This window comes from Camelus dromedarius, chromosome 5, assembly GCF_036321535.1.
Source record: "Camelus dromedarius isolate mCamDro1 chromosome 5, mCamDro1.pat, whole genome shotgun sequence".
Lineage (NCBI taxonomy): Eukaryota > Metazoa > Chordata > Mammalia > Artiodactyla > Camelidae > Camelus > Camelus dromedarius.
In genome coordinates, this window is record NC_087440.1 from 71,428,954 (window position 1) to 71,451,497 (window position 22,544).

Consider the following 22,544-nt stretch of genomic DNA (forward strand, 5'->3'; position numbering starts at 1 on the left):
GTCTCCGCAGTCCTGGGCCCGCGCACAACAATGAGCAATAGTGTCACTTTTTCTGGGCCAGCTGACCCTCCCCAGCCATTGCCTACCACTCCCATGGGTCTCGGTCCAAAGACTCCGGCGCAGCATCCTTCCTGCAGTGTGTGCGGGGGCGGTGGCGCCCAGAGCCGGGTCCAGGGAGGCCCACTACGGGGCGAAGCCAGCGTACTCTGCTCCCACAGGTGCAGGTCATGCGGTGGAATAGGGTGACTTTTAACCCTTTCACCTTCAGAGGTAGTGACCCTGACCCCCTGATAGCCTCCTTTAAGGGACGCGCGCGCCAGAAGTGGGGGTGGGGGACTGGGTGCTCACCCAGTGTGAAGACCTCGGCTGATAGATTGGGAAACCAAGGCCCACAGAGGGAAGTGATCTGTTGGATGTTCCACAGGAAAACAGTCGCTGAATCCAGTCTAGAACCCTCGTCTTCTGGCCATACTCCGGTTTCTACACCTTGAGGGCCCCAGCGAAGTAGTCCCCTTAGGAAATTCCGGACCGCGGGCCTTCCAAGCCCGGAATCTCCGTGGAGTTTGCACTCCGTTTGGCACGTTGTAAACTCCCCCAGCAGCTTCGCACCGGTTTCGCGGCACCCTGAGAGACGGGTGAGAGGGGAGCACACGCCGGTCTGCGTCCGAGAGATAACTTGGGGCAGAGAGATGGATGGCTGAGGGAGGCGGAGGCCCCGGCGGGAACGCGCTGGCCCTTTAAGGGGGGGACGGAGCGCATGCGCGGCGCGGGACCGTGTCGAGTCGGGTGGGCGGCGGGCGGGCCAGGGACCCGGCCGGTGACTGCTGCCCTGAGGCAGCGGGGGCGGCGGGGGCCCGAGCTTCGCGGAGCCACGGAGCCGCGACCTGCTCGTGGACCCCGCGCTCGGCGGTCTGCTCTCTGGAGACTAGAGCACCCCGCGTTAACCGAGGCTTTGTCACTCGCCTCCAGCTTCATCCGCGAGCCGTGACTGCGCGAGCCTAAGAGCTTGCCCTCCCCGCCCCGCGGTCCTGACTCCAACCCTTAGCCGGGGGCAGCGGGAGCCCGAGCGAACAGCAGCGGAGCATCCTTCGCCCGCCGCGGCCGCGCCACCGCCCATGCTGCAGCCAGTCCCAGGCGGCGACCCTGTGGCCGCAGCCCGCAGCTCGGTGACCTCAGCCTGGCCCCTTCGCGCCGGCGGAACCTTCCCCGCTGAGCCCCGGGCCCGGGAGCGGGACCCGCGCCCCACAATGGCTCGGCTGGCACAGCGCGGTGCCAGGTGCCCGCCATCCGCCCGCTGAGACGCGCCCGGCTGGGGACCGGCGGGGCCTTGGCGCTCCCCACTTCGCTTCCCTGCCGAGCCCTTCCCCCTTCTGGGGGCTCCGTTGCTGCTTCCCGGGGACGGAGTGACAGGGGGGCCGAGACAAAGCCCACTTTGTGCGGGGAGTTGGCTGCGGGCGTGGAATGTGCGCGTTGGCGCACGCCCCCTCTCCCGCACCCCATCAGCTGAGTCTTGCTTGGCTCCTGGACTCCTCGCATCGGAGCAATCGCGACCCCGCGCTGCCCTCGGTCCGGCGGCCCCCCCCCACCAACCCCCCACACCCAGAGCGCGCACAGGTGTGAGCGTGCTGTATTTTATAGTTGAATTTGTTTCTCTCCAAAACTGGGACCTAGGGCGCCCAGTCGGTGTGGGCACTTGTGCCTTGACTCTTTCGTGGCCCCAGGTCTGAGCTGGCCGGCCTCAGTTTCCCTCCGACTTTTCTCCTCTGCCAGCCCAGACTGCTGTCCGTTATTGTTCTCTCTGTCAAATGGGGGTGCTTTGTGAAGGCTGCCAAGGGGTGTATTTTATGTATCCTGTTTTTCAAAAAGAACAAGGCTTGTAAGACTCACCCGGGATAACGAACCCCCTCTGCCCCGCACTTCGCACTTCACATCGAGGCATTGATTTTTTTTTTCATTGAGTAGTATTTTATTGTACGGGAGCCACGCCCTGGATTCTTAAAGGCGCCTTGTGCTCTGTTTGACCATGTGTTATCTCTGCAGCTGGTGTGTGGGAGACCTCCTGTGAGCCAACTTTTTTTTTCCTGCCTCCTGATACATCCTCCCACCCCTGCCAAGGATTTGGGGATGCCAGGGGGGAAGAAGGTAGTTGGGGGTGGCAGCAGCGCTGCCGCCCCCACTACCACTGCTGTCCCCTCTGGGGTCAGGCGTTTGGAGACAAATGAAGGGGCCTCAGCCCAGAGAGATGATGAGCCAGAAGAAGAAGGGGAAGAGGACCTGCGAGATGGAGGCGTCCCCTTCTTTGTCAACCGGGGTGGGCTGCCTGTGGACGAGGCCACCTGGGAACGGATGTGGAAGCACGTGGCCAAGATCCACCCCGATGGAGAGAAGGTGGCTCAGCGGATCCGTGGAGCCACGGACCTGCCTAAGGTGAGGGGGGTGTGTGTGTATATGTTGAGGAGGGTGGACATCTAAGATTTTAGTGACCGTGGCGCTTTGAGAGCAAAGCTACAGTTTCCTTGGTGGGGTTGGGAACCACTGGCACGGTAAGATGTTAAAATACAGACAGGTTGTACCTGTGCAAAAGAACTTTTTCTTAATTGCCATTGAGGTTGTTCTGTGAAGTCCACATGCCCTGTTTCCAGAAGGCCCTCCTCCATCTCTTTTAAAATGCCCATGTTTTGTGAGCAGAGCAGCAGGTTAGCTAACAAGTACACTAATGTGGCTTGACATCTTGTTTGCTAAGCCAGAGGACTGTGGGCAGAGAGAATGAATGACCAAGGAGGGCCCAGTGCTTCAGATGCTGAGAAAGTATTTTCATGTGTTATTTCACTGAATTCTCCAACAGCCTTGTGAATTATGTGCAATTGGGGCCCTGTTTTGCAGACAAGAAAGCTGAAAATTCAAGGAGGAACTCAGGGTCCCACAGCCAGTAAGTGGCAGAGCTGGGTCTTCTTCTGCTGGGCTGGACACTAGGTTCAGGGCAGTTACAAGAGGGCCTGTGGAGAAGGGCAAAGTTCAATCATTTTCTGTGCTTGGCTGGAACTCCTCCATGACGGCTGTCCTTCAGTTGTGTCACCGCGGAGGCTGAGCTGTCTTATTCATCTTTGTCTTTCCAAGGCCTCCTGTGTGCCTGGCACAGAACAGACACTTGTACGTATTTGCTGAATGAAAGGGTGCTTGAGACTTTCCATGCCCTGTAGTGCTATGTGGAAGACACGCTAGATTTTTTTTTTCTTCAGCATTATGCTGAAGACTCAGGAAGTACTGTCCCAAATGCAGAGGCCTGAAATCTCCAAAAAAGAGACATTTGGACAGAGGTCAGAGCCCCATGCTTAGTGCTGCCTGCTCAGGGGAGAAGGAGGGGCCAGGGAGAGCGGCAGTTAGTGTGGATTAGATGTGGAGTTGGGTGGCCTGTTTTGTTTTGTTTTCATCAAGTTATTGGTATAACCATCGGATACTGTCTTCTGGGGCAAGCTGAATTCAGAGGTTGAAGGTCGAGCAACTGCCTCATGTTTTCAGAGGAAATAAAATGTGGTTTGATTTTGATTGGCTACATAATCGCTGTCTGTACTTAGAACTTACTTAGCTAATTCTGTATGGTTGGGCATTGTTTCCAATACTTTATTCTTAAAGTGAACCCTGTGGTGAACATTCTGAAGTAGAAAATTGGGGGTCCATCTCTTGATTATTTATTTGGGGTAAATTCCTGGAGGAGGAAGTATTACATCAAAGGCTATAGACATTGGCTCCTTTATCGCTGGCCTAGCTCTATGAACGCAAGCAGGCCCCTTCAACCTGTTTGAGCCACAGTCTTCTCATCTGTAAAATGGGGTTGATTATAGTGAAGATTAAATGAGAGCATATAAGAAATGATACAGCCTCAAACCAGTACTAGTTACTGGATGTTCATTACCTCTATGTCCTTCATCAAGAGGGAGCTAGAGCTCACTCAGCATGTGCTCCAGTGAAGCCAGAGCCACACACTTCTCCCACGTGAGCACAATGGTGATGAGCAGATGGCTCTCCAGCCGTCCTTATGTCTAAATCAGGCTGTGGGAGAGTGTGAATGGCTCCCTGCAGAGTGGTCACCACTTCAGGGGACTGAAAAAAAAATCGAAGAGCTCATGAGCAACTGGTCTTGTAATGTCGTCTTGTTACCTTCAACCTTCCTGTATAGGAAAGACACTGATGAAGGAATGAAGCTATTGTCTGTGGGGGTGTTGTGACTGGCAGGAATGCGAAGGGATTTTGTGAGAAGACTGGGAAAATTTAAACTTCCCTTCCTCAAACCCCCAGAAAAGTGCCACAGATGGACAACCCACACGTGTCTGGGTGGGGTGTGTCCTCCACCCTGGCCCAGAGTAGGAAGGAATCTGGGCAAAGTGGAGGAGCCCAGGAGGCATCAGGGTGGATCCCAGAAGGCCAGCAGAGTGGACCCAGCACTGGACTGGCTTCTCCCTGAGTGGCCATGCCCTTGGAGCTGACACAGGCGTTCTCAGCAGAGGTTACACTATGGTGGGACCAAGAGTTGGGGCATGGCCTAATGTTTTAAAAGACCACATGAGCCAGAATTTAAAATTGGGAGATTTCACATAAAGATCCAGATTGTTGGCATCTTTTCAGAAGATGAGATGATCTGAGAACAGAGAATCCAGGATCCCACATGGCAGCAGGCAGCCGGAGCTGAGGGCTGGTTCCCCTCCCCCAGATGGCCACAGTCCCCACCACCCACTCTTAGCCTGCCTTCCCTGTTTATGTTACCTTTGCAGCTCGAGCAGGTGGTTGAGTCTGGGACCCCCGCAGTGTAGTGTGATAAAACATCAGATCCACCAGGTTCAAATCCTGGTGCTCCCTTCACCCCTTGTGCGAGGAATGTGTGCAGCCTCCTGTGCCTCAGTCTCCTCAGCTGTAGAATGTAAGATGGACATGAGAGTGACACGCACTTCCGAGGGCTTATTGGGAGGAATCGATGAAGGAAAGCGTGTGAAACAGGTGAGCGTGTGATACGTACCCAGCCGATGGAGCAGGGAGTTGAGGGTGCAGCAGACCACCCGGTGGATGCTTTGGGGAAACATCCTTTAAAAGGATGGTATCAGTATGTTAAAGGGCAGCGCTTTCTAAAAGGATTCCAGATCCAGGAGCAGTTTGTTCTTGATGTTTCAAGCTCCCAGTCATCCAGACCCAGCTACCCCAGGTCCTCTGACTGTGACTCTGGCCATTGAGCGCCTGCAGGTTGTGAATTTGGACATCTCCTCAAAAAAGGCATTGCCGGGGTCAGCAGGTGCTGACCAGGGTCTTTGGCACACGTCGGAATGACAGTGATAGTGGGCGGGAACCGAGTCTCTGCTGCGGGCCAGTCCCTGTCCTGCAACCCCGACATGCAGTGTCTCATCTGGGCTCTGAGGATGGTTCTGTTATGGCACCCATTTACAGGGGAGGCGTCTGAGGCCTAGAGACGTTAAGGATCTTGCTGCCAGACAGTAAATGGCAGGACTGGGATGTAGATAGTGATGGGCTGGTTCTAGAACCAGCTCCACGAGCCTCTAGGCTATCTTGCTTCTTATCTGCACATTCAGCTGTGGGCTGTTCCACCTCCCCTAAGCCGCCTTTTTTTTTGTTCTAGACTGAAATGGACTCCACCAGGGAGAATGTCTTGATAGAACTCAGGGCTTTTGGAGGTTCCTGGAGCAAGGGTAACCCTTGGCCTTGGTAGCAGAGGCGAGGTCATCCCTGAATTGATCTGGGCCAATATCACTCACCCCCACTCAACCCCGCCCCTCAACAGTGAGGGAGTATTTCTTGGCTCCTGGTTTGGGATGCGGGTCTGGGGGCAAATCCAGGCTGCCAGTCTTCCAGTGGGCCTGGTCATTTGGAGGTACAGAATCTTGCTTATTTGTTTTTAGTGAATGAGTGTACACTTGTGTGAATGTTCAGGAGAAAGGTGTCATTGCTGTCGGTGATGGTTAACATGAGTTGGCATGAGTCCCTGAGCCAGTGGACAGCGCCTTCCAGCTAAGCCTCAGCCATGGTGGTCTTTAAGTACCTGCTTGTGAATCCCAGATCTTTTTTTTTTTTAACTCTTTGGGGAGCCGTTTAGTTCTCACAGAGCTGCCAGTTGGGTCCTCTGTCTGGATGGTGGGTGATGCCCTCATGGGTATCACTGGGCCCTGACCCAGGGCTGGCTCCTGTGAGCTTAGGGGAAGGACTCTTGGGCTGCAGCACCCCCTTGTTTGGAGTATCTCAGGGGAGGGTATACTTACAGTCTCTACCAAGCTCCTAGAAGTCACTGGATGCCCACGAGAAGTGGGGATGACCCACCTGCTTCCCAGAAACCTTCCACCTAAAGAGGTCAGATGCCACACTGTTCATGGTGAACTGTGAAGTAATTCCTCTGATTCCTCTCTGACCCCATATCCTTGACCCGGGAGGCCAGGCCAGGCCCTCAGAGAGTTCTGGAGCCCATCTGGCACAGGATGGTCAGTCAGGAAGAGGGAAAGCCCCCATCGGGACTTTTATCCGCCCCGCTGATTAAGCGGTGCTACAGTGTGGGCAGCAGGGGCTGGAGTGAAAGGGGAAGTGGCTTCTTCCAGACTGAGGTGTCAGCAGCTTGGGACTGCCCAGACAGGAAGGAGGGGACCGTCAAGGGGGGAGAGGAAGTTCATGCAGAGCTGTCCCCTGGACCAGGCCTTCGCTCTGTTCCTGGGCCCTTTGCAGTGATTAGGTGTCCACCTGCCATCAGTGGCACCGCACCGTGCAGTGATCGCTGGTGTGTCACTTCCCTTCATGTCAAAGCCCCAGCCACTGCGGCCACATCTTTTAAAAGGCTGTGTCTTCACCGCACCACAGGGAGAGCCACCCCTACCCAGCCCTACCCATGGGTCCTGCTTTGCCCCTTCCCTTCCCTACCTGTGCAGATTGAGACTCTCAGCAGCCCTTGCCTGCTAGGTGGGCTCCACGTGGGCTAGGCGGCTGGACAGAGCCCTGAGGGTAAGAGAATGGGACCTCTCTGTGTGAGGAGTGGGAAGCCAGCTCACAGCTGAAAGGACTGGTAGCCAAATGAGATCCCAGAGGGGTAGGCCTTGGAAATCTTGTTCTTCTCAACGAAGTCTGTTCTGTAGCCCCAGAGGACCAGCCGATGCTTCCTTTGCTTCCTTGGGCCTCACTGCCTTGTTGTAGCAAAATTGCCAGCCTTTGGGCTCCCCTGGCTGCAGACAGTGGCCTAGGGGCACACACCTGGTGGTGGCCACTTTCCTAACAACTGCTTGGTTGCTGAGGGACAGCCCCAGGGGTCTGTCACTCCTAACCTGACTCACAGCATCTGGGCAGCCCAGGCCTGGCGGCTCCCAGCCGTTAGGAGGTACCTGCCCGACACCCTACCTCTCCCCTTTCTGGGCAGGAATCTGGAAGGTCTCTTCTGGTGAGGGGGACTAAGCAGTTCCCTGGGTACCTGTGCTGATTAATTACAGGTGGGGAGCTGGCAGGACCGGGAGGTGTGGAAGGGGAACTGGGACTCCTGTGCCTCCATGAAACCCCTCCAGAGTGGCTAGCTCACAGCAGGTAGATCCACAACAAGATCAGTCCCCAGCCATGTCCTTCCTGAACTTCTGAACAGTTCAGATTGGAGCTGGCAGGCCTGGTCTGTGTGCTGCAATACAGGGATGGAGTTGGGGGGTGACACCTTCTGCTGAGGGTGTATTCACCCTTCATGGGAGTGCTTCCCAGCCCAGCCCAGGGCAGGGACACCAGGTAAACCAGTTTTGATCCAGCACTTGAACAATAGTGAACCCCAAACCCAAGTGAACTTAACCCCAATATTGACATTCTTATTAAGTCTTGAAGTTAGTGAATATTTAAAATTCAAAAAGTCAGTCAGTCAACCTCTGTTTTTCTAAAATTATTAAAGAAGCATAAAATTGGAACATCAACATAAGCTCCAAATTAGAAATGCTATCAAGTGCCTGGAGGGAGAGGAATAGCCATGGTCGGGGCCTGACGGGAGCCTCTGAGCAGAGAAGCTCAGAATAGGAAGGAAGGGGGAGGCCCACCAGGGCATATGGCTTCTCTGGGGGCTAATCTGGGTGTCTAGTGTGCTGGAAGCTCCAGGTGAGCCTCCCTCTTGTGACCAGAGCTCTTTCTCCATCCCCAGATTCCCATACCGAGTGTGCCTACGTTCCAGCCCTCTACGCCGGTCCCTGAGCGCCTGGAAGCCGTGCAGCGCTACATCAGGGAGCTGCAGTATCCTCCCTGGTCAGGGTCATGGCCACCGTCTGGCCGCTGTGCTGGTCCCAAGGCCTAGTGGGGCTTGTTTACAGACGGGGTTAGAGAGGTCTCAGCAGAGCAGCCCAATTCCACAACTCCGGGGGTGCCATTCACGTGACATCTCTGCGCCCCGGAGTCATGTGAGCACAGCCTGTGTCCACCCAGGGATCAGAGGGATTTTGTCTGATGAACGCCAGACCCACACAGGCCTCTCTGCCACCACTTCGTCCTACTCCGTGTCATGGGGTAGATGTCTCCTGAGCGAGCTGCTGGTGGAAGCCTAGTCTAGGTCCACCAGCCCAGACCTCCTCTGCTGACCATCCAGCCCCCACAGAGGGAGTGAGGGGAAGCTCCATTGGGGCTGTTTAAAAGCTGGTTTTAAAGGGGTGTGTGTTAGGGATGGAGTAGGGGGAGATGGAGGAGAAAAAGTATGTTACATTCCAGGAGGTAACTTCCACAGCTTGGAAAATTCTCCCAGTTCACCTTTTTCTTCCCTGGCAAGAGGCCAGTTGCCCAGGATGGAAAGAGCTGGACTCCCTTGAGCCCAGGGTTCCCTGGTGTCCCTGCTCTGGGTCCCTCCACCTTCTGTGAGTCCTGGGCTCCCCACCCCTCCAAGCCCTTCTACCTGCAGATGTGGCCAGAGATGGAAGGACCAGGCATGGGTCCTGAGCAGGAGAAAAGCCAGGCTGGCTGGTTACTGAAAATCAGGTCCAGCCCTTCCTTTGCTGGAGAACCTGGCAGGTGGGGGGAGTTGTGGCCCTGAGAGGGAGATGGTTGGCTCAGGAGTGGCACCCAGCAATGTAGCTGTGCTGGAATCCCACCCCAGCCTTCTCTCAGTTTGTGCTGCTTCTCACCAGTTGGAATCCAAAGTGCGGCAGAGAGCTGTCCACGGCTCAGCCTGTTTCCCGGCCCTGGCTGGCCTGGCTGCTTGCTCAACGGCTCCCTTCCTAGGAGGGGAGGCCAGGGGAGAGCAAGGGTGGGAGAGATGACAGGTGCCATGCAGAGGAAGGAGAGGCAGCGTGCTGTGCCCTCCTCTCCCCTCAGATGGTCAGGTCCTGAGCATCCTCCATGGTGCCTTGCAGAAGCCTATTATGGGGTCTTTACCCAGCCTGCACCCCTGGGAGTGCTGGGCCCCCAGGGTCTGGATAGGGAAAGAGGGACACACCTTTCCCACATCAAGCCAGGAAGCCCTTAACCGGCACCCACAGGTACAATCACACAGGGACACAGTTCTTTGAAATTAAGAAGAGCAGACCTCTGACAGGGTAAGTGTGGGGAACGCCCAGTCCCTCTGGACCGAGGTAACAGTGCCTGGCAGGGTTGGAGCCCCTCAGGAACCTTTGGGTGGAAGGAAGCAGGAAGGGACCCCTCTCAGGGGGGCCCACTGGCTGGGCAAGTACCACCATGGGGCCCCCCTCAGGATGCCATAAAGAGGGAACTCTGGCCAAGATAAGCAGCCAGGACCCCCTTGAGGAAGAGGAAACCTGACATCCATGCTGAGCTGGGTGGGTGATGGCAGCCCAGCAGCTGCCTTGGTGAGGACAGAGGTCAGACCCAGGTAGATGTCTGTGTGTGAGCCTCACCTTTTTCTTTTTAATGAGAGGTGGGCCTTGAAGGAGAGCCCTCCCCCTTCTCTCCGACCCCTGGAGCTGCCTGTGCAGTCCCCGTGGCAGGGACCTTTGTGTCAGCCCATTTCTCTTACTGGACTCTCTTCTTCTCATTTAGTACAAGGCCAGTATCTGAGCAACAGGGACCCCACTGGGGAGAACACTGTATCTCTCACTTCCCATTCTACCCACCAAGTGTAGACCCCTGGCTAGATTTGCCCCAGAAAAGCCCCAAGGGAGGAGCAGAGTGGAGAGTGAATTCTACAGCTGGGCCTGGGGGCTCAGCCCAAAGCTGTCCAGAGGCTTAAAACCCTGTGCTTTTAAAGTTAATGTGAATTTTACATCTTGCTCCACATATAATCTGTTCATGTTCACTTTCTTGTGAAAATGCTTTTAAATGGTTTATTAGCTAAGTTACTTAATTACCCCCCTCTCCAGGCCCCCGGGTGGATGCAGCCTCCCCAGCCCCAAAACTTTGTTCTTGTTGTCCGGTGGCTGCTGTGTGTGGGGGCTCAGCTCCAGCCTCATGGAGGAGTTCGGCACCCTTCCAGGCAAAGCCAGCAGCCAGGCTGCATTCCCAGGCCCAAGGGGACAGCATTCAGTGAGGAGAGAGGAACCAGGCTTCAGGGACAGGCTGTCTTAAAGTGGCCTGAATTCCAAGTTCAAGAGCAGGCCGGGGGAGTCACCAGGCAGCTAACTGCCTGAGATCCCATGTCCAGGCCCTGGGCAACTGGCCAGCTGCGGGGGAGCAGTTGCAGTCAATTACAAGCTCTTGGGAGAAGTCATGGTTGGGTCAGGGGTGTCCACTGTGCTCCAGAAGGGACAAGATCAATGCCAAGGTCCCCAGCATCCTTGACATGCTTTCCCACCAGCCCCCGCAACACCATCTTCACAGAAGGCCCCCAGCCCAGTGACTGTCAAAGACCTTTCTACCACTGCATGCCCCCAATTCATCCTCCCCTCCAGAGGTCTTTGGAGCAGGAGCCTGAGAGGAAGGGGAGGTGGAAGGAGGGGAAGGATGGGATAAGGGGCCTCCTTCCTTATCTTTAGCGGCTGTCTCTTTTCTCACCACCCCCTGCTTAGGCTCAAGAAGGATGTGCAGGGAGGAGAGGGAGGTGCTGGGCCAGCTGAGGCAGCTTGGAAGGGAGGGGAGTCTTTGTCCATCCAGCATTTCTAGTCCACCACCTAATACTCCTCCACCAGAAAGGGCTGGAGGCTCCTCATGACTCTTCTCCCTTCCCCCCAGGCTGATGGACCTGGCCAAGGAAATGACCAAAGAGGCTCTGCCAATCAAATGCCTGGAAGCCGTCATCCTGGGAATGTATCCTTCCTCTCTGAGGGGCCTGGGAGGGGAGGCTGCACATGCTCAGCTTCCTCCTCTGGAAGGGGAGGGCTGAGTGAGCTCCTGGGCGTTTCCAGCTCTCTCCCAGCAGTCATGAACTTGGCTCCAAAGTGCAGGACACTGAGTGGGGCTCAGTTCCCCACACCTCAGTTACTAACTTCTGAGGCTTACTAGGCAGCTCTTCTGAGTCATGTGGACACAGTGACCCTGTTCTCTAAACCCCCAATCAGGGCATATTGTCTCATAAAAGCTGTTGTGCTATTTCCAAGAACCAGAGAGTCTGGGAGAAGCAGGTGGGTGCCCAAGTGTTGGCATTTCCAGGACATGCTGATTAGTGGAGAAGATGGATGGGATCTTTGAAACAGAAGTGCCTTTTAAAAAGAAACCAACAGAGTTTCTCAGTCACCTCTACCAAAAGGGCCAAACTGGGACCTACAGCTGGGTCATCAGAGGAGTTAGGTGGGACAGACAAGTCCCCTGGAAGAGGGGCCCCCAATGGTCCCAGTCAGAGCGAGGTAGGGAGACAGGTATTGATGGCTTGTTCTGTGTCGTAAGTGGTCCCTGCCTTAGTCCTACCCTTTATTGTTTTGTTTTGTTATGGAAAGTTTTAACGTTGTACAAGCATAGACTAACCCCTTTGTCCATTACTCAGTTTTACCAATTCAAAGCCAATCTCATTCATCTCTGCCCACCCCTCCCATCACCACCCTTCCTATGCCTACCAAGGCTTTTAAATATTCTATCTGCTACCTCTGGTGCAGGCACCGGGCTCCGTGCAGAGCAGGGCAAGGCGGCAGGTGCCTAATGGAACAAGGAGGAGACCTCTCTCCAGGACAGGTCGGGGAGATGACAGTCAAGGTGAGGAGCACAGCTTCTCTGAGGAGGACTGTGATCCAAGGGGAGCACTCCCCACCACCCATAAACATACCTGCCTTAAATTATACAAAGAGACTGCAGGCCTCCCCCACTCCAGTCTCCCTCCCTAAGGAGTCCTGAGAACTAACCCCACTGTGGCAGTCCTTTGCTGACCAAAGAGCCCCACGAGCATTGCCCTGTTCAAAGGGTTCTTTGCTGGGACACGATGCCAGCCATAGAATTCCAGGCTGCTCCCAGTGCCTCGTTCACGACCCCACATTCGCTTCTCCTTCAGGACCATAAACCAAAGTGGAGGTTCCCACCCCACTCTGGGAGGGAGACTCTGCTCCCCTCCCCACAGAGCACACAGAGAAGCTACTCCAGATCACGTGGTCCCAGAGGCTTTTCACAGGTTATCTGGTGGCTTGTGGGTAGGAAGAAAACAGAGCAGCCCCCATCTGGGCAGGGGACCTGTCCCCAGTGTCCCCACAGAACCGCCACAGCTCCCTCCTGCACACGTGGCGGGAGCTGAGTTTTTCCCCACGTCTCCTCCTCACTGCACCCTGCTCCTGTGCCCTTGGTCACTCACTTGGCAAGAGTTGGGCTCAGTAAGCATCACAGTGACTGAGAGCACAGACTTCGGGGTCAGGCCATCCTGGACCTTACTCCTAGCTCTGCCACATACTCACTGTGTGAGCCCAAGCAAGCTCCTTAACGTCTCTGAGCCTCAGGGTCCTCCTCTGCAGAAGGGCCGGATGGTAATCCCATCCCACAAGTTTGTTAGGACGGTTGACTGAGTGGGTACATGGAGGCCACTGGGTGCAGTGTCTACATGGTCTCCAAGCTTTCATCCCGTTCATCTCATTCTACTTGAGTGACTGTTACATACCCGCCTCTGGGCTGGGCCCCAGAGATACAGCAACGAATGTGACAGACAGCGTCCCTGTTGTCAGAAGATTACATTGTAGCCGAGGAGACAAAAATTAAGCAAGTAAACCAAGAAGTAAAATAATCACAGATTGTGCTGAGTGTGCCGTGGGGGAAACAAGTAGAGCAGACTTGCTTTAGAAAGGGAGGCCGGCAGTGCCGCTAAGCCTGAGGTGTGAGGAGGAGCCGCCAAGGCGGGCGGGGAACAGCCAAAAGGAGGAGCTGGTGTAAAAGGTTCTCCGTGGAAATCCAGCTGGATGGAGAGACTGAGCAAGTGGGGTGAGCAGGACGAGAGGTTGGAGCGGGCTGTAGGAGTGCCTTTGGTTTTGTTTGAAGAGCAGCGGGCAGCGGGTATGCACGTGGCAGGTGGGGTGGTGAGAGAACAGGCTTGTGGGTGCGTCTGTGAGGAAATGTGTGCGTGAGAGAGAAAGACGACGTCTGAGAGGGAAGTAGGGGCGAGGAGAGGCTTGTGTGACTGACAGGACGGGGAAGGGAGAGAGGGAGGGAGACAGGCTGACCGGCAGAGAGAGGCCCTCTCTCATCCCCCCTTCAGCTACAAGGCGTCTGGGAGGCCCTGCGTTTGGAGTACAGGGCTCACTCTTAGTGTTGCTATTTGGTGAGCCCTGCTTGACATCATAGCAGCAGCCATAGAGATTGAGTTTATGGAGCACCTACTGTGTGCCAGGCCCAGCCCAGACGACAGGGTGTGGGGATGAGCAAGGCTTGTCGTCTGCACTCAGGAGCGGGGGTCTGGGGCTCCTCCCGCAGCCTCTCCCGGGTGGGGACCTCTGCATCCCGCCGCTGTGCGCGGGGCCCCTGTGCCTCTCCCTGGCTGTTTCCTTAGCCTGGGCCACGTGGTCAGTTACCTCACCAACAGCATGCCCACCCTGGAACGCTTCCCCATCAGCTTCAAGACCTACTTCTCAGGGAACTACTTCCGCCACATCGTGCTGGGGGTGAACTTAGGGGGCCGCTACGGGGCTCTGGGCATGAGCCGGCGCGAGGACCTGATGTACAAGCCGCCGGCCTTCCGCACACTCAGCGAGCTCGTGCTGGACTACGAGGCCGCCTACGGCCGCTGCTGGCACGTGCTGAAGAAGGTGAAGCTGGGCCAGTGCGTGTCCCACGACCCGCACAGCGTGGAGCAGATCGAGTGGAAGCACTCCGTTCTGGACGTGGAGAAGCTGGGCCGGGAGGACTTCCGCAAGGAGCTGGAGCGCCACGCCCGCGACATGCGGCTTAAGGTCCGTGCCTGGCAGCCCTGTGCACGCGCACGTCATCCAGGACCCTGGGCCCAGGCCAGGGTAAAGGTGGAAGGGCTGCCGCTTCCTAGGGGGTCGCTCCTACAGCGAAGGCCCCTCCCTACCTTCCCCTATCTCGCGCCCCGCCCCCAAGCCGAGGTGGTTCGAGGAGCAAGGGAGGTGAGGGTGTGAAGTTTCTACAGTGTCCCAGCTTTGCCCAAAGGTCCTTACTGTGGACACAGACCCCTGAAGTGGGCAGGCGAGGGAAGGCTCCCGCAGGGGCAGCAAGGGAGCAGGATTTGGGTGGAGAGCGGGTCTTGGACACCTAGAGAAGGGCAGGGGTGTCACATTCCAGGTGGAGGGGGCCTTGAGTGAAGGCTGGAGGGAATGGTAGTAGGGGGGGTGGGGAGCAGCTTCATTCACCCCTTTGTATACTGACTCTTGACCCCTAGCCCCAGTAACGGACTAGGAGGACGTCAGAAAAAGGAAGAAGGTCAGACTGTGAGGAGACAAGGAGGTGGTGGTTCCTTCCCCCACTTTCCCACTCCCATGGAGCAGGCATCTTGGAGAAGGGGAGGGACTGTTAATACCCAGAGTACTTGGGCTGAGCTGCTGAGGAGTTTGCCCCCAGTGGGCAAACTCTTATCCTCTCCCTGGGTCTCCCTGGACTGGGGATGCCTCCCCGGGGGCCTGCTGGCCCCTCCCGGGTGTTCAGCCCACCCCATTGCTCAGTCACTGCTGCCCTGTGCTCTGCTCCTCCAGGCAGTCTGGGGCCACAGCCATGACTGGTGCTTTCACGTCCACTGCTTCTCCCCAGTGATCCCGGGAGGCCAGCAGGAAGGTGGTGGGTGCTCCCATTTCAGGGTGGGAAACTGAGGTGCGGCCCAGAGACTTGCTTGCAGGTGGTGAGAGGCAGATGGGACTGGGGCTCAGTCTCCGGTGGAGAATCCAGGCATGTCATGGGTGCTTTCAGGTGTCCCAGGGGGGATGTGGCAGAGCTAGGGCTGCGCCACCCAGACAGCCCCGAGGCCAAGATCTTGTGCCTTCCCTAGGGAGGAAGTAGGCTGCAGCTGACCCTACCACTTAGCAGGTCCTCCCCTGTCCCTCCTCTATGGATCACTGGCTGTCCAGTAACCTGACTCTCTGCTGGAGCATTACTGTGTCTTCAGGGGAGCAGGTCGGATCTAGAGTTGGAGCCAATATCACCTAGTTTTTAATGCTGTGGTTCCCAATCTACTTGGTGCTAAAGACTTTCCATGTTATTTGTCCCCCTCGTGCCCCCATGATGTACCCCAGGTTTTCAAAATTCAGATCAGACTATGCCACATAAATTAACTTTCTTTTTTTTTCTGAATCAGAGATGTAGCTACTAGTCTGAGCTTCTGATTGGCTCAAGATAACCGGTGTCACCCTTGGGGCTAGTAGGCTCCAAGCCCAAAGCTCAGGCATGGGCTGCTTCCCAGCTGGCACATCTACCTGGCATGGGTATATGGCCCTTTTCCCGAGGGCTCTCATGAACCCTTAGTAACTTCCTCCCACATTCATGCTATTTCAGGGGCCAACAGGGATTGGGCAGCCCTGCTGTGGGACCCCTACCCTGACAGCTCTAGTGCCTGGGAAGCAGGTTTGGGAAGACCCAGGCAGAGCCTGGCATGAGGTTTCCTGGGCCCTGCTAGGGCCGCCTCGGGGCTTGTGGCTCCCACAGGGCCAGACTGGCTCTGGGACAATCCTGGAATGAGTCTGTTTCTTCCTCCCCACAAGATTGGCAAAGGGACCGGCCCTCCCTCTCCCACCAAGGACCGGAAGAAGGATGTGTCCTCCCCACAGCGGGGCCAGTCCAGCCCCCACCGCAGGAACAGCCGCAGCGAAAGGCGGTGAGGGATGGTCTTGTGGAGGGTGGTGCAGAAAAAGGCTTTATCCTTCCCTATCATCTTCTTGGTCCCCTGTTTCTTCTCCTGCTCTTCTCATTCCCACCCTTCTCTTTTTGGCTCCTGCTGGCGGGAAGTGACTTGGGTCGGTGGGTTTGATACCCCTGGCACCAACACAGTCCCATAACCTCTGAGAAAATGTTACTGCCTCGCCTACTGTGTGGGGCCCTGGTGCCGAGACCCACAGGGAAGGTCTGAGGCCAGCAGCAGGATGGGCTCTGTAGGAGGGAGGGTGGAAGGGGTGGGGCCCTGCCAGATGGTGAGTTCTCCCAGGAGTATCATTGGAAAAGATTTAACATCAGATGGCGGCTTTGAACATAACTTTTGCCCATGCGAGCCTGGTTTTTGTCTGTATCTAGACGGCAGAAACATCCCATTAAAATACCAGGCTGCTCCGCTGATTTGACTCCTACTTGTCAGTCTGCCTCTTGCTTTAAATGCCATTGTCATTCTGGAGGCACCTCTTTGGTGTGATAAAGGGGCACCAAGCCAGCCTCCAATATCCAGAACCCTTCACTTTGACCTAGGAGGCTTTTGTAGAGGACAGATTCCCCTCACAGAGATTTACACATTAAGCTATTACTTCATTACTTAACTGGAGCCCGAATTGCTGACCTCAGTGAAGAGCAGTAGCCTGGAAGAGAGTGCAGGGACCACACTCAGGACGGTACAGACAAGTCAGGGCTTCCAAAAACACGATTCCACAGGGACTCTACTGCTGCATTTGGGACAGCAGGGGCAGCCTCCACTTGCTCCCTCCTCCCCCACCTCCCTGCCAGGCTACTCACGCCTTCTCCCTCCTCTGCTCTCCCCTCCCTGCAGGCCTTCCGGTGAGAAGAAGCCTTCGGAGCCCAAAGCCATGCCAGACCTCAATGGGTACCAGATCCGGGTGTGAGGCAGGGGGCAGTGCCCCAGTCTCGCCCACTTCTAGGGGCCAAGATCCACCCGCCAGAGCCAGCCCGGCACCTGGGGAAGGCGGGGCTGACGACAGGGCAGGGCGAGGGGCAGCACCAAGAGCCTATCCCAGCTCAGCCACCCCAATTGCTGCCCCTCCCACTGGGCCATGCCCCCTAACTTTGGACCCAGAGGCAGTTAAGAGTTTAATTCTGAGTTTTTAACTCAACAACTAAAATCTAAGGTATTTGGGAAAAAGTTAAAACTAATGGATCTGCCAATGGCTGGAAGGCTAATTCTTAGATCAGAGTGCCACAGGGCTGGGTGAGGAGGGGTTGCTGGCTCTGCTGGTAGCCCTGCCCCTGAGGGCTCTCTGAGATTTGGGTCCATCCTATCTATGGGGACCCTCCCAGCCCCACTGGGCCTGTGGCAGGACAGGGAGAGGGCTGTCGGTGTTTCTCCAGTCCTGCCTGCCCTGTCAGAATCTTGACCCAGGGAAAGGGAAGCAGGGTAGGAGCCGTCCTGGGAAAGGTCTGTGTCATCCGTATCAGAAGTGTCGCACAGGCCGCATCTATCCCAGGAGCCAGAGCCTGTGGCCCAGGAGGGCCCTCATGCCCTTGTGGCCCCACAGACAGCGCTTTGTGGGCCGACACTACCTAGTGGCAGGGCCCGTGCTGGGCCCGGCTGTAGGAGAGCCCAGGAGAGACTCCCTGGGGGAAGTTCCTGGGCCCCTTCCTGGTCTCCTTACTCAGCCCAGCTCTGTCTGATGCTCAGGCTAGGACCCGCCTGCAGAGAGGCTGGGCTTTGCCAAGGACCCAGACGTGCACTGGGCTCAGCAGGACTGGGGATTAAGCAGGAGCCACAGCTGGGAAAGGAGTGAGACATTCAGGCCTGGGTCTGTCCCTCCCCCCAGCAGTCCCTGGGGTGGCCGCTGCTGCTTACCCCTCCCTGTTATTCAGCCCTTGCTGGGGAAATGAGGACCAGACGAGGATGCCTTGCCCCGGGCCCACCCGCCTCGTTTAGCAGCCTGCTTAGGTGCAGTGGGCCTAGTGATGAACAGCCGTTGTACATGGCAGCTCACAAGGGAAGAAGCCTGAACAGCTTCTTCTACACAGGAGTCTACACAGCCTGCCTGGCTGGCATAGGATACCTGGCGGGCAAGTGAGAGGTGGAGAGAGATTGGCAGCACTGGGGGAAGGTGCTGGAAGCTCAAGCAACGAGGAGGTGGAGGCAAGGGGGCAGTATGGCCACTGAGGAGAGACAGAGCCGGAGAACTAGGGTGTGTACGTGAGAAAAGGACGTGGGGGAGAGTTTAGAATCAGACTGCCTTGGGGAGTAGTGAGTTCCCCATTGCTGGAGGTATTCAAGCAGAGGCTAGATGGCTGCTTGTCAGGAAGCTAGAGAGAGGATTCAGGTTATAGTAGGATAGCTGGATGAGATGACTGTTGTGGTTTCTTAATACTGAGAGGGTATGATTATGATTCATCCAAGGGCAGCTGTCAGTAAGGCTGCAGAGGGGCTGAGGGCCTGGGAAGGGGAGGATCAGAGCCAGAGTTGTAAACTCAGATGCCTCCAGGGCCAGGCAGGTGATTTAAATGAGGGCTGCAGGGCTGGGTGGGGACTGTGGCAAATTAAAGAAGACATACATACCCCATTAAAGTAGCCACTGCGGCTCAGCTCTTCTCAGAGTGCAGGCCCTGTGTTGCCGGAATGTCTCTCTTTTTTTTTTTTCAGAGGCCAGAACTCTGAATTTCTATGTGATACTTGCTAATTTTTAAATGTTGGCAATCAGTTCAGAAAATTTTAAAACCCAACATGAAAAAGAATGGTAGTTTGTAACTTCTAAAGTAGGAGAGCTTGTGCTAGGGAGAAGTCCACTTTGAGATACTTTGAGGTGGGAGGTATAAAAGTTCTAGGCTTCACAGAATAGGCTGGGCCAGGGCAGGGGCCTCGCTGTGGAGGCTGCTCCCAGAGCGGGCGGTGGCCCCACGTCCATCCTCACTCTCCCTGCAGGCCAGAGATGCACCAGGAACTCCTGTGGTTGCTGTGTCACCAGAAGGGGTGGAGTGGAGTAGAAATAATGCAGTTCTCAGCCTGCCAGAGAGATGAGATGGATGGTGCCTGAGAAGCAAAGAAAGAGGGAGGGAGGGAGACAGGATGCGTTTACTGATGTGAATGCCTGTCAGTGACAGCACCAGGGCTGGCAGCTCTTCAAACCAGCAGTTCTTGGCCCAGAGCCAGGACCAGCAGAGAAGCCAGCTGGTCAGTCCCTTGGATTTCTCATGGGTCACTGGGCCCTGGGGAGGTGCCTAACCTGCCCCCTAGGCTACACCCTGGCCAGACCAATCCCAGGGCCATTGTGAGTCCTAACTCACCATCCCATCCCATCCCAGTTTTCAGGGAGAGGGGTGATAAGTCCTCATGTTCCCACATTCACCTGAGGCAGAGATGGATCCATTTGGGAGGCGTGAGGCTGAAAATGAGGCCTTTTGTGCGTCTGGATGTGGGTGCCTCGTGCAGACCGCTCGTCAGCAGGTGCCCCAGATGCCCCTGTGGACCACAGGGCTTGAGGGTAAGATGTGAGCGGGAGCTGGGGTCAGGGAGGTGTGCGGAAGCTGCTCCTGGGACAGGAGCCTAGCAGGACGCTCTGACCCACCAGCTCCTTCCTGAGCCCTCTGGGGAGGAGGACCCCAACCCTGACTGCTGTTAGTGAGAGAGGGAGCTGACCACCCCACCTGATAACCCCCTAGCACTCCCCTCTTCCTAGCCGAGACCTCGGGCCTGTGGAGACCCACAGGATACAGGTGCTTTTTAATTTATTTTTAACTTTCTTATATGTAGCAACCCCTCCTCCCCTCCTGGGCATGTTTACACAGGCTCTGCTCCCTGGGGCTGGCCTGGCTGCGGAGCTTCTGGGGAGGCAGAGGCAGGGACTTTGGGGCCTTAGTCACCATCCTCAGTATCACCTCATCTCACTTCCTGTGAGGAACCGAGCCCAGCTCCTCCTGACTCGGGACTGCCTTCCAACACTCAGCATGGGCCCCTCTATCCCCAGGGGTAGGGGCTGCTGGCTGAGGACAGGTCAAGGGGAGGTCAGAGAAAGCTGCTTGATGAAGGTGGGTCAGCATGGGGGTGATTGCTCCCCAAAGCCTGGCTGCCTGTGCTCTGTGCTGGATGCTGGGTCAGAACACTGGGAAACTGGGTTGAGAGCCTTCCCACTCACCTACCTGCCAGTCCTCTCCCTCCCATGGCCTCAACACAGTCCTATTCCCCTCTCCCATCCTGGCAGCCACCCCATCCTTCCTGGGCATGGCCAAGTCAGGAGAGCAGCGGCTCTCAGCCCCCCAGGTGCAGTGATGAAGCCTTGGGCCAGGGTTCTGAGAAGCAGAAAGCCTGGAGGTTGGCCATGTCTGGTTTCTGGCCCTCTTGGTCATCTCATGCCCTACACCCCTTCCAGCATGGACTTGACTTCCTGGCTCTGGGACAGGGTCTAATTCTGGCCAATGGTGTGCCCAGAGGCCCATGTGGGCCTGGGTCTCCTGCATGGGTTGTTTCTGGCTTAGCTGCAGCAGCATCGCAGGCCCACCCCGCGGCCTTGGAGTACAGGGGGTGCAGGCTGGACCTGGCATGTTGACCATGTTCTTTGTGCCAGAGCCCGGCTGTGCTGAAATCCCCACTTCCCTTACTCCACTGAGACACTGGTGTGGAGGACGTGGAGGTCCTTGGAGGAGTGTGGGAGGGGAGGGCTGCAGCAGTGCTAGCTGCGAGTCCATCAGTATTGACTGCCCCCCCCCCCGCGCCCCATCTCGGTGCTCCGGAGTCCCAAGTGAACCCTTTTCTTTAAGTCTGACAAGAGAAGAAATCGGGTGTGCTTGGCCTGGGGGCCTGGTGATGGTGGACGGCCCCCTCCCTCAAGCGTTTGTGTTGGGCTGCCTGTTGACTGGACTTTATTCTTCCTCTTCTCATATCAATATTGCCCCTCCCCTTTCACTTTGACACTTCGTCTCATTCCTGTTCTCACTTTTTCCTTGACATGAATAAAGTCTCCCCAGCTCCAGTTGTGTGGGCTGGGCAGAAACCACAGTATTAAGCCTTGTCTCCTTCCCTCTGGGTGCTGGGGCTGGAGCCACCCCACTCACCAGGGTCAGCTGGGCAGCTGGGGGAGGGACCTGACCAAAGGTGAGCAGAGCCCCAAACCAGCCAACAGGACACTTTGCAGCCCCTGCAGTCATAAAACTTCTGGGGTCCCAGACTGTCACCCTCAGCTTGTTGAAGCCACTCCACTCTTGTTAATCCTAACCTGGAGATCTTTCCCACTGGCTGTAAATGACCCCTTCTCCCTTACACAGCCAGCTCTGCCCCCAGGGGCCCAGGATGCATTCCGGAGCCCTACTCCTATCCTAGCCCCAGGCAGTCCACGGGGAGCAGAGGGGGAGGGCTGGGTATTCTCCTGGGAGATGAGGCTATTTCAGGAAACCATAGCAACAGGGAACTGAAGGCCCCTCTCCTCACAGTTGCCAGTGCCGAATCTATGGTGGTTAAAGCCACAGCTTTGGAAAGCACCCCTGGTCCCACCTGTTACATCCCTTCTACCTCTGCATTGTTTCTCCAGCTCTGGACCTCTCCCCATGCTTTAAGGCAAGTGCAAACAGTTGAAACCAGACCTGCAGAGAAATATCTTTTAGACTCCACAGCACTTTTCACCTTTAACCCGTCCTTCCCACTTCCCTGCTCTCCTTTCATTCAGCCTGAGAGTAAAACCTAAGTTTGTAAGAGGAGGGAGTGTATTTCCTACTTTTTATCCCAGCCAATCCCCATAAAGTCCTAACTAGAAGTACAGTTTAGCACAGCAAGAGTCCCTCACTTTCAGGGTGTGGTGGTGAGGCGTGGCCACTGGGAAGAGGAGAGGTGGTCATTGGAATCCATGAATGTCTTGGACTGTATACCATTAAATAGAGGCAGTTATGTTATTTACAGATTCATTTAAATCCAGCTTAAACAATACCAAAAAACAGCTTTCAATAAAGGTAACCCAGAGTTTTTGAATAACTTGGACTATACACCTTTACACAAAGGCAGTGTTAAATTTACACATTCAGGGTAGGAGGGGTATAGCTCAAGTGGTAGAGGCATGCTTAGCATGCGCAAGGTCCTGGGTTCAATCCCCAGTACCTCCTCCAAAAAATAAACAACTAAATCTAATTACCTCCCCTCCAAAAAAAAAAAAAATTTACACTTTAAGTCCCACTAAAGTACCAGGTAAAGGGCCTTGTGGCTGGGCTTCAGTGAGATGGGCTTATACATGGTGGGCCCCTGGACTGCTCTTGTACAAACGAGGGCTGGTTAAATGCTACGGCGAGTCTGTCACGAGTCAACTAGGCTCACCGCGGACACCACTTGGCCACTTTCTTAGAATTGATGCAGAGGTTAAGTGCCATTTTGGACTCCTGCAAGGGCCAGAGCCCAGCTTACCAGGGGGATTACCTACCCC

General features: G+C 55.9%; 1 protein-coding gene and 1 long non-coding RNA gene across 5 annotated transcripts in view; one reads left to right on the forward strand and one right to left on the reverse strand.

The window, feature by feature from the left end:
* Nucleotides 1-702, reverse strand: part of LOC105086074 (uncharacterized) — a 171,656-nt gene extending 170,954 nt beyond the window's left edge. For all 3 annotated transcript variants that reach the window (XR_010381043.1, XR_004137449.2, XR_004137448.2), the window contains exon 1: nucleotides 349-702. This is a non-coding gene — a long non-coding RNA (uncharacterized LOC105086074). The remainder of the gene's footprint in view (nucleotides 1-348) is intronic.
* Nucleotides 703-774: 72 nt separating this feature from the next.
* VASH1 (vasohibin 1) lies at nucleotides 775-21,139 on the forward strand. 2 transcript variants are annotated; one of them, XM_010976454.3, is made up of 7 exons: nucleotides 775-2,427; nucleotides 8,147-8,235; nucleotides 9,468-9,524; nucleotides 11,113-11,187; nucleotides 13,853-14,234; nucleotides 15,993-16,105; nucleotides 16,982-21,139. In XM_010976454.3, the coding sequence occupies exons 1-7, from the start codon at nucleotides 2,125-2,127 to the stop codon at nucleotides 17,052-17,054; spliced, it is 1,092 nt and encodes a 363-aa protein (XP_010974756.1). In that variant the 5' UTR covers nucleotides 775-2,124; the 3' UTR covers nucleotides 17,055-21,139. The 2 variants fall into 2 exon arrangements, with proteins under 2 accessions (XP_010974756.1, XP_064342214.1); XM_064486144.1 differs by lacking the exon at nucleotides 775-2,427 and adding an exon at nucleotides 4,765-4,992.
* The last annotated feature ends 1,405 nt before the right edge of the window (nucleotides 21,140-22,544 follow it).